Consider the following 14260-nt stretch of genomic DNA (forward strand, 5'->3'; position numbering starts at 1 on the left):
CAGTTATGTTAATTCACCGAGGATGTCAGGACCTCCGTGTAAGCGTTACCTCATGTGACCACTTCCATTTCTGAACAAGTTTTCTTTTTTCAGGTTCTCAGCAAATGTAACCCGCTTCCTCATCCTCAGTTATACACACAGCAGTATTTCCTGTCCTATATCGGAGAGGTTGCTGGCATCTTTGTCCGCTCGGCACATGTTGCAGCCAGCAGAGCCTATTATTGTGTAACGAAGCCAGCCCTGAAACGCGAGAGTTCCCACTGGGTTCCAATTACAGAGCAGAGGTCTAATATACTTGAACCCAGAGTGTGTCCTCATGAAAAATGTAAAACACAACATTACAAAGCACTCTGTTTACACACTTTATTGAGCATCATGTCCAATATACATTGCATTGACACAAAATGGGGAAAAAAAACAACAACAAAAATGAAAAACAAACAAAAAAATAAACAAAAACAAAAAGAATGGCGTTAGGGTGGATTACCTGGACACACCATTTTCAGAGCGTATTGCTTAATGACATTTCAAACGCACCGAATCTGTGCAAATACAGTGAACACCGGTCAGAGGAGGTCATGGTAGGTTAGAAAATTCTGACTTTAAAAGGTAATGTCAACAGCAGTTATGTGATAATCAAGTCTACAGAAATCTACCAACTGTACACATCACATTCACCCAGAATGCACTACCAATGGTATCCTACTGAAACTCACCCCAACTCCCTCAAACCTGATTGCATGCGCCAAAAGATGGTTATAGCTATGTTTCAGTGTCAGTCACAGATCAATACGTTATACAGAGTTCACGTCATCATGGCTTAATATTCAGCAACAACATCATCAATGAGGTGAACAAAAGCCAGTGGTTTCCAGACTCCACCCAAACACAACCTTTTAGTGTTTTTTTAAAATAAAGCCTAAATGGGGGATCGCCTTCAGCCCCCACTTGCTTACACTTTACTAAGCGGCGAGTTAAGTCTCTGTGAAGGATCACAACCCAGATTTAGTAATCGAGTGAAGGTGATAAATTCTAATGAAGTATGTACCGATCAGAACTCAAGATGTTCACAGAAGAGCACTATCCCACAAACTAGCCAAAGTCCTGAAGAGTCTAAGCCCGCGAGTGAATATGAAGCACTAATTGGAAGCCAAATGTGCCACGACAAAACAAGGTAAGAATAACTAGCCTAACTCTACTAAGGAGCCTTTAAAATCCCCCGTATTCCCCAACAGATTAAGAACTCAACCATAAACCTGGTCAAATATGCTATCCGTTTAAATTGAGGTAAGCGCAGATGCCAGTTAATCAGTCCACATGCAGAATAATCACAGCTTAGGCTATTTTCACAGTCTGGATTTGCTTGTCCGTGATTTTCAATAACTTCAACTAAGTGATCATTATCAGACTTCTTTGTTGACGGCGGAGCATTAAGTTTATCTTACTGATTGCTAATCGAGATCCCACTAAAGTTTGATCCTGAGAAGTTGGCACCAACCTCCTGTTACCATTAGCTATGCTTGTCTGAGTCTAAAAATAATAAAACAATAACTCTCAAGGTGCTGCGTAAGCCGTTCCATTTGCATCCATAGCTTAAAACGATACATAACAGAGCTGTTTGAGGGGATCATGCAGGTTGAGAGTCATGGTTTTGAAACTCTTACATGTACTGACACTTGAAGAAAATGCTAACAGAAGGCTTTTTCTCAGAAAATGTGAATACCATAAAAAGTTCTCAACCTGTCCCTCTGAACGAGACGGGGCGAACTGTGAAGCCGACGAAAGGCAACGGTGATTCAATGACAAAATAATCGCATCTACGGACAGAGCTGATGTTGGGCTGTCGTTAATCTATCTCAGTATGAAGCAGGGAGGACAAGTGATGACCTAATGACAACAGGCTTTCATTTTGTTTTACACAATCTTGACCACTAAATTGCATAAGAAACCTGGTATAAAGTAGAAACTGTTCAGCAGCAGATAAAAAAAGGAAGTTAATTTACAGTAGTGACATATTTTACATCATTATTTTTTCTCAAAATAAATTAAATTAAATATACAATTCCAGGTAAGAAACAGGATAATTTTGCTGGTAGGTTTCTCAAATTGGTTCGTCTGGCGGAAAATGACAACCGTTCACAAAAACGTGGTTGAAGCCAACCAACTCCTTTGACTGGCAAAACAAGGGGTGCAAAAGCCTTTTGCTGAATCTTTCCCTCTGAAGGCATTTCCTTTAACTGCAATAAAGAATGAAGTTATTACTTACAGAAGCAAGGTATTCCATGCAAATCTTACTCAGCAGGTCAGTTTGCTTACCCTGGAATTTACAGCTGACTCCTAATCGTATGCCATCTCTTGACTTTTTCTTACACAGCGAGCCACCTTCCTCTTAAATTCTCCATTAGGGTCCTCCCTCCACTCTTTCTGTAGGAAAGGAGAACCAGATTCTTTTACTCACACTTTCTCAAATTACCTAAGCTGCTCAAATAAAAAGGTGGGACTTCCAGCATTTGAAGAATGACATAAATAACTCACCGCAGCATCCACATTAGCTGGTGAGTCGCTGTTGGGGTCTGCGAGCATGGAGATAACACTAATCATGATTGTCTCTACTGTGTGGATCGGAAGCCAGCGTTCTTCGGGCTTTTCATAACCAAACTTATCTTCTCCTGGCTCATGCAGAATTGAGATGCAAACATCGCCGTTCTTTGCAACTGTGGAGACGAATTTCACACATTTTTTGATTACACTTTCAAGTCAGTCGCACGGATCTGTTCAGTAAAAGAGAGTTTATAAATCTATTTATATGCAGGGATCAAGTGATGGCAAAGAAGACTATGTGAGTAAAAGGATCAAAGGGTAAGAAGTGGGTTTACCGTTTGGGTGCCAGATTTCAGTTATGAACCTCATCTTCGGCGGCCGTAGTGGATAATCATAGGGAAAGGTTAGGTATGCTTTGAAAAACCCTCCTTCACTGCAGTGAGAAATACAGGGGGAAAAAGGACAAACACTTGTCAAATGACTGAATTAAATCATCCTTTGTGTTTCTGAATATGTCAACCAAAGACCTTACTTACAAAAGGGTATCTTGTGGACCAATGATCACAACTTCCCATTTATATATGTCATCATCATCTATCAGACCAGCTGAAAAGCCCTCCACGGGGTTCTTATTGAGCTCTGGGAAAAACAGAGGCACAACGTGTATTTTATTCAGTAGCAAAGTGAAAACAGAACTGTAGTACAGAAAGGCCTATCACTAGAAATAGAAGAGAAGTCAACATCCACGGTGTTAACATATTTTGTTGACAGACCCCTACTCTTACTACGTGTTATAAAAGTATCTCTGGATATTCAGAATTTTGGTATCATAACAATCAGTTAAGCTGACATCAACAGTACACAAGTAAAAGAGACTGGGGGTAAAAAAGCGGTAGCAGCTTAATAGAAAACATAAGCTGACATGATGCAGCTGACAAGGTAACCAAGCTCTGGTTTTTCACTTAGGTCAACAAACTTGAGTAAATAAAACCCAGCAGAAATAAACTATTATGACAAACTCATGGCACATAATTTCAGAGGAAAATAAATCTGTGTTGGAGTCCCAGACACTGATTTGGTGGATATCATGTAAACCGCAAGCTCTTTACCCATGTTTTGTTTACTGATGCTGACACACTTCACTGTGGGAAGTATCTGACATCTGTGAATTCACAAAGAGCAGGTGACTAAAAATGAATCAGCAACAAGTACTATATACACTCAACTGAGCTAACTGAATTTTCCCGAGCCACTGAGAAACCGACCCACACAAGGCATCACGATGAATATCTCAGTTTTTCAATATGGCATGTGCTTGAAGCACTCTTTTAACCTTGGTCTTATAGGAAATAGATCAATCTTACACTCTGGTTCCATGGGAGCAGTCTGTTGCTAAGGACTGAAGAAACAGAAAAATTACTTTCCACATCCATTCATTTTAAAGCCTTAATTATACTTTGTGTCTGTAAGCATGCTAGAGTCCTGCCAATTTTTTGTAACAGCGTGGACGTCCACAGAAAATCTACAATACAATGCACCAACAACACATACAGCCCACAGAAAGGACTTGATGAAGTCTTCGAAAAATATAACAGGAATAATTACTTGACCACTGACCTGTGGTTTTCCTCATTTGATGTCATATATAATATATATTCATAATAAAGATGACCAAATTATGTCAGCATATGTACAAGGGTTCACACTGATTTAAATGCTCCGTTTCAGACAGTTGTCTTTGGCTTTTTTGGGGGGGGGTTTAATAACTCTTAGCTCTGTGTTATGTCACTGAGAGGTGATAATATGGCCCTAATATGGCTAAACAAATAAAATGAATACAAACATGGGAACTATGGGAAGACAATAGATGAACCTTTACTTCGCAGTTGAGCAAAAACTGAAAATCCATAAATTTTCATTTGAACAACCTGTTTACAGAATCTAATCGTGATGTCCAAAAATAATGAAGATTGCTGATATGAATCACTGACTTGAAAAGAAAAACTGCATCAAACACTGTCAATGATTCATTCCCCACACACAGAGTAACTAATATTTGTATGTGATGGTCAGCTGGTGCAAAATCCCAAATCACTTGTGTAACTGGATGCTGTCATGTTAATACGGCATGCTATATACAAACATACATAGCACTTGTGTTTGTCATGTGCTGAAACTGAACTCACAAAATGTGTTACTTTAGCTAAATGGACCAGTTTGACTGCAGTGTATTAACACTGAATTAATATAATTTACATGATTAAGACTGCACGATGTTGTTTTTTAGTGATCCACGACAGATTTCATCACCTGATCTTGAATGCTGCATTAAGTTCTTTTACCCTATCCTATCGGGTAAATTATAATTGAATTACAGCATTAAAGTCATTAAATGAAAAGCTGCACCTCATATAGCAAAGTGTTGACTGAGGTATTGGTTTACTTTTAAAAGATGAGAACTGAAGGAACTGGACAGTCACGCAGCTGCAAACCAAACTTTATACCACGGGTTTTAAAGACTCGTGAGATCCATGTGTCATTTACAGGGCACAACAGCAATAAAATCAACTATGTCTCTGCAAAGACTTCAAAAGGAGAACGATAAGAGTTTCAGCATTGAGGGCTTGAATACTAATATAGATTGCCTCCCGCGTTAGACTCTGGGCCATATTTGATATCAGAAACGTTAGATTGTATCTTAAATGGCTATATTATGGATTTGTAATTTCAATCAAGCGGTTACTAATGTATTGGTATATAGATCTATGAAATCCTTGCGGTGCACAGCGCTACCATTAACAATGCTAAAGTGTTTAGAGCAGATGAGTGTCTGGTTGATTATTCCTTTGTTCCGTTAGCTAACTAATGCCCAACTTGCTAGCAAATGCTAGCTAGACTGGTCCTGCAATGTGTTGTTTGAGGTGTTTTTGAGCTCAGTATACTTCAAAATTATGTATTTATTCACAACACAGGTAAGCTATTCAAAGCTGCTTAGCCACACACTCAGCTAGACTGATAAAGGAACCCATTATGCTGTTCGGCTACCTTTCTGAGCTTACTTCTATTGCGTAAACACAGCTTTGCCAAGCCACAAAAAAGCTAACGTTAGCTGCTAAGGTATAGAGCCTTTATGTCGGCTCTATTTGCTTAGTTTTACATTATTATTACCTGCCAGTTGTTTTCGAAGAAGCAATGCTGATTGTTCGGTCATGGTATGCCCGCGCAGTTGAAAAAAAGCACTCCGTGTAGACAAACACTTTACGAAGAGAAGAGCTAAACCCGAACAAACCGAGCTAAGATCTTAGTACTGCCCGTGCCTGCTGCTGATTTCCCTCTGTGTTTTGACACAAGCCTGAGCTGTACGCATGCGCGCCTGCGGTCGACTGTGTTTATGCGTGGCTTCAAAGCAACATTTGATCAAGACAAATCAACAAGCAACAAACTGGAAAACTGTATCAGTCTTGTACTGCAGCGAAATCAAAATTCAAAATTCGCCAATGCGTTCGTGGAGAGATGTGTAGAGTTGATTCAATAAGACTGTAGCGTAATGAGACTGGTAAATGTCGCAGAAGGTCGATTCTGTTCATCTGGACTTAGCGTTTTCAGTGGGAGAAACGTTTCGTCATCCATCCACTTCTTCTGTCTCAGTTGACTGCAGGATTCCCGAACCTTATAAACACTACAGTTGCACAATGACTGAAACCAGCCCACGGAATGAACAATGGGCTGTGAGGTCAATTCCTTGATCATTAATATGCAAATTGTCATGACCATTGATTGAAGCCCATTGATTAATAGCCATAAGTACCATTCGCAGAGAGTTGGGGAATGGCTGCAATCACAGCATTGTAAGATGGTGAAAGTACCCTTTAGGCCCCCTCCTCAGTTCAGAGATGGTCTTTCTCTTTTCACGTAAATGGCCTTCTTGACTTCCGCTCAAGTGTTCCTCCCTGTCCAGGATGTGTACATCCTCATCATTGAAAGAGTGTCCACTGGCTCATAAATGTGTACCAACCCCACCCCCGACCAAATCACCATTTGGATTCCCCATCTGATGTCAGTTCTCAGGGAGACTATGATTGTTAGTGAGTGTTTTCTCTTTTCAAATAGCCACAGACACCTTTTTGTGATTATTTACACTGATTGATTGTTGTTTATTGTACAGTTTATTATCGTTATTGTTGTGTGGTTTGTAGCCTTACTGAAGTCTATTAGGTTGTGGTTTTGGCAGTCTCAGTCCAACCTAAATATTGGTTGGGGGAACCGATGTGCAAACTTTTTTTTTGATGAGCATCATTTAGACGTAGTGGCGGCTCATTGCCTGGATTAAGTCAGCAAAATTAGGTATGAGCATCTTTCAGCAAGTAACATTTGGCAGTTTAATGCAACTGAAATGCAACGTTACATTGTTATGTTCAATTAAAATTATCTTAAAATTCACCCAGTTATCTCTGTTTCATGTTGTCCTTTCACTTGCCCTTTTTACACTCAACACGTGATCACACAAACAAGTGCAGTGCCTGAACAATTATAATGTAAAACATCACCTCAACACAACACCAAAGGTGTCCCAGTTTACCTGAGTTCACCCAAGTAACAATGCTTATTCAAGTCGTATCTTTATAGACAACTCTTAAGCAGGGGCACTTCAGAATATTTTTAAAAGGGTAGCCATATGGGGACCACTAAAATATTGGGGTAGCACACCAAAAACAAAATTTCCAGTTTTATTATGCTGTTGTCAATATAGGTTACTAGAAAAAGATGGCAGAGATGGATTTCCTGCTATTAAACTTGATTTCACTGAAAACAGGCACATATGAAAACCATATGTGTGGATTTCAAATAATATTTTGAAATCCACTACTGGAAAGTTAATAAGCTACCATGTGTACACATCTAAAAAAAAAATCTGATGATATATTAAGCTCACAATCCTTACTAAATATGTGTATCACCATATGGGCCCCCAAACCTAGTATCAGCTGATCTTGTGCATTAAAGAGGACCTGTTATACTTGTTTCCAGCTCCATTAAGAGTTCAAAATAATCTTTATTTGTATTATAGTGGGGCTCACTGCTACCTTCATTATATTTCATCCACTATCTCAAAATTAGCATATAGGGTAGTCTGAAGCCTGAGTTTTTGACTCATATTTTAATATTAGATTAGCGATAATGTAAACTGTTTTAATATATTATAATTATATCATACACTTTTATTACAGAATTTTGAAATAGCGTGATTTGATAAAACACGACTGTTTAAGTCAATAGTTGAAACAAAAATTTCCAACTATTTTAAAAACTGCTGCAGCAAAAACAAACATGATGCATTCAAAGGTATCGCGACATGTGCGATTCGATAAATTTAGAATAATTAAATAAAGACGCCTTGGTCTGTAAAATATTTCGTAAAATGTAACTTCTCATCTAACGTCCCTAAGATAAAAGTAAAGTCGATAAAATACTTATTTTACTCAACATCAAAGATTTCACAGGCAGGTTTTTATTTCAAAGTTTTGAAAATATACGAGCTTTTGAAGAGCATTTAAACGCAGCACTATGCGGAAGGAAGGTCAGCCGTTGGACGTCTTATGCGTCAGATGCTAGCTAACATTAGCCGTTCCAGAGCCCAAACTTTTAACCTGAGCCGGAAACCTACAGCGAGCCCTTCAAATAATCCAAAATGAATGTAATAGATTATGTGCGGGATATGGCTGCAGCAGGCCTTTACTCTAATGTCCGGATTTTGAGTAGTTTGTTGCTGACGATGAGCAACAACAATCCGTAAGTCGTGTCTGAGCGGGAACCGTCTAATTCCCGAAGACTGCTTTTCCACACCAGTGGTAGCGATAGCCCCAACCTAACTAGTCAACATCAGCTAACATTATTATTTCTACCGAAGCTTTTCATTATCCACTCATTATTGGATAGTGTTTAAATGCGAGTGCAATTTAAATTATATACAGTACAGTGTGTGTACTCCTTCACGATATAGTCGCATCTACAAGCGTATGCGCTTAACAATGCTACTATGAAATAGCTTGAAATTTAACTAGTATTGTATTAGAAAACTTGTCGTTGTCTTACCCATTCATACTTTTGACACTTTAGAGTGACTGACTTAAAAACTGTAGCTATGTAGGACAATTTTTATGAGTTTTGCATTGATGTTTCTTCGTGTGTCATTCAGTTTTAATGGTTTTCCTCAGTCTGAGCACTTAATTGTTGGTGTGTTTTTAATGGAAGGGAGCTGTTCTCGCCGGCTCAGAAGTACCAGCTGCTGGTTTACCATGCTGATGCCATCTTCCATGACAAAGAGTATCGCAACGCTGCCTGCAAATACAGCATGGCTCTGCAACAGAAAAAGGTGCTCAGCAAAACATCAAAAGTTCGTACTTCAACTGGTGGAGCTGCTTCTAACATACAGGCACAGGTGTGTTTGACAATTTCCTGTAATCAAAAACAAACTGAAATCTATAATAGCATTTTGGTCACCTGTTGTTGTTTTTTTTATTATTCTTTATTTAAAATTTGATATAGAAATCTTTGGCTTGACTTGACACAGAATTGAACATTAGGTTTGCTGATGCTGAACATCTCTCCCGAATTTTTGACTTTTTCCGTAGTAATTAAAGGTTGCCTTTCTGAAACATTTAATAACTACATTAGATAAAGTTTGACAGGAGTAATGTAGATCCTCATCAGCCACTAAAATTCTGGTAATGTGAGTCGTGACTTTACCTGTAGTTGTGATTTTTTTTAATTTAATTTTTTTTTAAATTTTGTTATACATAATGTTTAAAAAATTTTGCGACACTAAAATCTCTTTTACTTTACTTTCACACAATGTAAATCTAAGCCTTTCATCCTTCCAGTGATTTAAGGCTTAAAATGCTTTAAATGTAAAGATGCTTTTACATGTCCTGCAGCACCATATGTATATCCAGAGAACAGGATGACTGGTTAGAATAATGTTCATCTACAATGAATGTTGTCTTTCAGAGTTTGCCTTCAGAGATTGAGGTAAAGTACAAAATAGCTGAGTGCTACACCATTCTGAAACTGGATAAAGACGCCATTGCAGTGCTCGATGGGATACCATCCAGACAGAGGACTCCGAAGGTACAGTCTGTTAACACAGTGACTGTCAATCACTGTTTACCTCATGCTTTAGTTTTATGTATTTATTTTTTATAGTAACTGATTAGACTAGTAACTGTGTGAATTCAAATAGCTGCTTTAGAACTAAATAATGAATGCACCTACAAGTTCAGGTTTTGTAACAATTCAGCAGTAGTTGTTTTAAAGTAAAATCACCTAAGTAAAAACTAGGAGTATGAAATCTGTTAATTGGAAATGGTGTGACAGTTGCAGTTTGAAGTCAAAGACTGGTCTACAGTCAAAATACGACTGAAATAAATCTTAACAAACTTTACGAAAATTGGTTCACTGATGCTAAAATTTGTTAGTTGGTTGGTTTTCATGATATTCTAGGGCAGTGGTTCCCAAACTTCTTTTGCTGGGCCCCCCTTTGTTTTACAAGAAAAACCTTCTCGCTATCAATACATTTTTCAAAAAGTGCTTCTCTGTGCAAAATGGGTTCAGAAACATAAACAACTGTGGGATACTGTTTGTCCGTGATTTGAAGTGGGGGAACAAATTACGGCGGGATCAGCCTGATATTATTTGTATCCCACTGTAACTTTACTGTATAAAGAGCTAACATCTCCAAAATTTCAGGAGTAGTTAGTCATTACAAGAAGCGTTTGTGAACTAAAAATCAAGAATGTGGGATACTGTTTGTCCGGGATTTGGAGAGCCCAGCGCGTGCTCCCGACACAGGGAAAACTAATTCTGTCGCAGAGACCTACCTTGGCACTTGTGCAGGTGAAGCCAAAGGGAAGATATGCTTCACCATATTTTCTAGTCTTTGGCATGGAAGGAAGTTGGTTTGGAAACATATTTGGCGACGCTTCATCTCCCGTCAAAAAACCTGTCCATTATGCTAGCAGTGTCCAAGCATTCTTTTTTTTTTTTTTTTCTTTTTCCCTTTTCATACTGGGCCCCACACTTTGGGAACCTCTGTGCTAGGGTATCAGTTATAAGAACAGAAGTCATTAATTGAAATCAGAAATTACCTACATTGATTCTGACCCCTGAATTCTGGCAAATTTAGGCCCAAAGCAGTGTTGGATACTAGTTTTCAGATCTCCACTTTTCCTAAGTTATTCATCCAGTTTTGTTGAAATGGGGCTCATATGATATGGAACTGTATGAAGCTCTATTTAACCTTTTGAAACCAGTTCAAGTGCAGTAACTTGTATAAGGTGTAGTAATTACCTTTTGTATTCCTTCCTGCCTCAGATCAACATGATGCTAGCTAACCTGTACAGGAAAGCTGGACAGGAGCGATCTGCTGTGACGAGTTACAAAGAGGTCCTCAGACAGTGCCCTCTTGCCTTGGATGCAATCATTGGTACGCATGTTCACTGTAGACTCTGTAATCCCATAAGCAGCACTTCATCTGCTAAGATGTTTGTACCTGCAGTGCTCTCCTATGTCCATGCCACTTTAAAACAAACAAACAAAAAAACCCTTCTGCTTGGATTTAGCATCTCTTTTAAATAATTGAAAAATGTGTTTTTCCTTTAGGTCTTCTTTCTCTGTCAGTCAAAGGAGCCGAGGTGGCTTCCATGACTATGGATGCGATCCAGAGTATCCCCAACCTTGACTGGCTGTCTGTTTGGATCAAAGCGTACGCCTTCATACATGCAGGGGATAACCAGAGAGCTATTAATACCATTTGGTGAGCAAAGCAATAATGATTTGTACACAGTGAGTGAATATTGCGAGCCGTGTTTTGTGACAGTCTTAACTTCCTCCCTGAAACACTCTCAGCTCTTTGGAAAAGAAATCACTTTTGCGGGACAACGTGGACCTCCTGGTGAGCCTGGCAGATGTCTATTTCAGAGCAGGTGACACGAAAAATGCAATTCTCAAATTTGAACAAGCCCAGATGTTGGACCCTTACCTCATCAAAGGTGTGTTACAGGAGAGAACGTTTTGACTTACACATGTATTTTGTAGTTGATGACAGTTTTAATATCAGAATCTGTGTGTCACACAAGTCTAAGTAGCCTTAATAAAGACAGATTTGGAAACATGTTTGCTTTTTCAGGTATGGATGTTTATGGCTACCTGATGGCCCGTGAGGGACACCTGGAGGATGTTGAAGTCTTGGGAGGTCGATTATTTAATATATCTGATCAGCACGCTGAACCGTGGGTGATCTCTGGGTGAGTAGTCTTACTTTTCTCAGACAAAATCTCTCTCATGTAATTTCCGTGTTTTATATCATTAAACTTTTCAATGTGCGGTGTTCAGATGTCACAGTTTTTATAGCAAGCGTTACTCCCGGGCTCTCTACCTGGGAGCCAAGGCCATCCAGCTGAACAGCAATAGTGTTCAGGCACTGCTGCTGAAGGGTGCGGCCCTGAGAAACATGGGCCGAGTTCAGGAAGCCATCATCCATTTCAGAGAGGCCATGCGTTTGGCACCCTGCCGCCTTGACTGCTATGAAGGTAGGCTTACTTTTAGCTTTTTTTTCTTTCTTTTTTTGGCTCTTCAGATTGTTTTTGTTTCGTTTGCAATAACAAAGTATTAATGACTCCAGGTTTAATTGACTGTTATCTGGCATCCAATGGGATTCGTGAGGCTATGGGAATGGCTAACAACATCTATAAGACTTTAGGAGCCAATGCACAGACTCTGACCATCCTCGCCACAGTGTGTCTTGAAGACCCAGTGACTCAGGAGAAAGCCAAAACCCTTTTAGACAAGGCACTGGCCCAGAGACCTGACTACACCAAGGCTGTGGTCAAGAAGGCTGAGCTCCTCAGTACGTACAGCAAAAAAGACTCTTAAGTATTTCTGTTTTCCTCCTTTCCCCAATGATAAATAAATCTACAGTTTAATGACTTGAAGGGAGGAAAAAGAAGCTTCACATACAGATGAGATGAAATTGTTGCTTTTGCTTTTTTTTTTCTTGCTTGAAGGCCGGGAACAGAAATATGAAGAAGGGATCGCTCTCCTGCGGAACGCCTTGGCCAATCAAAGTGACTGTGTCCTGCACAGGATGCTGGGAGATTTCCTGGTGGCGGTCAATGATTACCAAGAAGCCATGGACCAGTACAGTATAGCATTAAGGTAAACACTGATTATTGATCCTGGGAAAATGCTGTCATAAAATCTAGTAAGTATTTTTTATGAATTTAACACTGTATGGTTTTCTGTCCTAAGCCTGGATCCCAATGACCAGAAATCATTAGAAGGCATGCAGAAGATGGAGAAGGAGGAGAGCCCCACAGACGCCACAGTGGAGCTGGATGGTGACGACATGGAAGGCAGCGGGGAGGACGGCGATCTTGAGGGCAGTGACAGTGAGGCGGCTCAGTGGGCCGATCAGGAACAGTGGTTTGGTATGCAGTGACTCCGGTCCACTGACAGACGCTCTGTCAGTATCACACGGCAGCCCACGGGAAGCCTTCAGCCATGAGGGCTGTCAGACGGAACAAGACGAAGGTTGTACTGCATGTTTAACCTCCGTGATCTCCGAGGTTATTGCCAACCTAAAGACGACAACACGGCTAAGACCTTAAATACAACAATTAATGCTTGCGCCCCTGGATGAACTGATGCTCAACTTTGCAGTACAGCTACAGGAAGCCGTCAGAACTTTTATTAAAATGCAGCTTGATGCAGAACTCCAGTCATTTTTTTTTTCTTTTTTCTTTTTTGACCCCAATGCTGTTTCCCATCAGTCTGACAGTCTCAGCAGTGTCACTCTGAGGTCTGATGCATAGCATTATAAATCCAGGAATCACCCAAAGTTCTTATATTACCTTGTCTATTTGTGCACCCTTCTTGCCTGCCAGCCAGTTCACAATACACCACAAAGACATTAAAAATAAAAAAGACTATTTATTTATTTATAGTGAGTCATGTTTCCTGCATTGAGAGGTTGTTCCCAGGAATGGAGGATGCAAGTAAATGAGCAGCTGAAGTTTGTTTAAAATTAGACGGTGATTCAGTAAACTGTGGTTTGAAGTTTAAAAAAAAAAAATGACTGGAGTTACTATGACTTGTGTAATATTTTTATTTTGGGACACGTTTACCACAAAGGAGGCAGTGGGTGGGTGTTGAAGTGTCACAATAAAGGTCACACATATACCAGAAGTGACATTGAATTTCTGCTGCTCTTTAAAATCTGTATGAATTTTCTAAAACCTGTTTTTGTGTCATGTAATAGTTCAGCTTATTTGTGTGTGTGTGTTTGTGTCGTCCATTAGGTCTGCCTTCTGTATCAAAATAACATAACTTGGAATATTTTAGTTTATCATTTCAAAACAAAACTTTATAGTATTTTGTACATATTTTTAAAATGTATAATAAAATAATGAAACACCTGATGTGCACAGAGCTGTTTCTAAAGTCATCCCACTTGCTTATAAATTATCATCACCAGGTGATCAGTGTGTTCATTCTCTCTTCCATATCTCTGCTCAGTCAGAGGGCGAAGAAGCAAAAACAGCTCAACAGGGTACATTCATGGACCCACAATGAACAGTAAGCAAATAAGTTACCAAACACATTAAAGTTGAGGTGATTGAATAGGTGATGCTTTATTTTGAAAATCCTAAGGCTTCTTCCGCCC

General features: G+C 39.4%; 2 protein-coding genes across 2 annotated transcripts; one reads left to right on the forward strand and one right to left on the reverse strand.

Moving 5' to 3' along the window:
- Positions 1–349: 349 nt before the first annotated feature.
- LOC309719270 (ubiquitin-conjugating enzyme E2 G1-like) lies at positions 350–5908 on the reverse strand. Its single transcript, XM_082555265.1, has 6 exons — positions 5710–5908; positions 3078–3180; positions 2877–2974; positions 2536–2714; positions 2317–2424; positions 350–2237 (listed from the first exon to the last, which is right to left on the reverse strand). The coding sequence occupies exons 1-5, from the start codon at positions 5750–5752 to the stop codon at positions 2338–2340; spliced, it is 510 nt and encodes a 169-aa protein (XP_082411391.1). The 5' UTR covers positions 5753–5908; the 3' UTR covers positions 350–2237; positions 2317–2337.
- A 2198-nt stretch (positions 5909–8106) lies between these two features.
- anapc7 (anaphase promoting complex subunit 7) lies at positions 8107–14015 on the forward strand. Its single transcript, XM_082555944.1, has 11 exons — positions 8107–8331; positions 8794–8980; positions 9550–9669; positions 10912–11023; positions 11200–11353; positions 11446–11588; positions 11726–11843; positions 11932–12128; positions 12221–12445; positions 12603–12753; positions 12847–14015. The coding sequence occupies exons 1-11, from the start codon at positions 8231–8233 to the stop codon at positions 13034–13036; spliced, it is 1698 nt and encodes a 565-aa protein (XP_082412070.1). The 5' UTR covers positions 8107–8230; the 3' UTR covers positions 13037–14015.
- The last annotated feature ends 245 nt before the right edge of the window (positions 14016–14260 follow it).

The sequence above is a fragment of the Aulonocara stuartgranti genome (genome assembly GCF_965226115.1).
Source record: "Aulonocara stuartgranti genome assembly, chromosome: 12".
Taxonomy (NCBI): Eukaryota; Metazoa; Chordata; class Actinopteri; order Cichliformes; family Cichlidae; genus Aulonocara; species Aulonocara stuartgranti.

What these genes read in the sequence shown, in the direction of transcription:
- anapc7 (XM_082555944.1), top strand. Translation starts at nt 8,231, where the DNA reads ATGAATGTAATAGATTATGTGCGGGATATGGCTGCAGCAGGCCTTTAC. An exon ending in CTTCTAACATACAGGCACAG is followed by an intron (nt 8,981 to 9,549) that starts GTGTGTTTGACA and finishes GTTGTCTTTCAG; the next exon opens with AGTTTGCCTTCAGAGATTGA. An exon ending in GGACCCTTACCTCATCAAAG is followed by an intron (nt 11,589 to 11,725) that starts GTGTGTTACAGG and finishes TTGCTTTTTCAG; the next exon opens with GTATGGATGTTTATGGCTAC.
- LOC309719270 (XM_082555265.1), bottom strand. Translation starts at nt 5,752, where the DNA reads ATGACCGAACAATCAGCATTGCTTCTTCGAAAACAACTGGCAG. An exon ending in TGAAATCTGGCACCCAAACG is followed by an intron (nt 2,715 to 2,876) that starts GTAAACCCACTT and finishes TCGTCTCCACAG; the next exon opens with TTGCAAAGAACGGCGATGTT. An exon ending in CAGCTAATGTGGATGCTGCG is followed by an intron (nt 2,425 to 2,535) that starts GTGAGTTATTTA and finishes CCTTTCCTACAG; the next exon opens with AAAGAGTGGAGGGAGGACCC.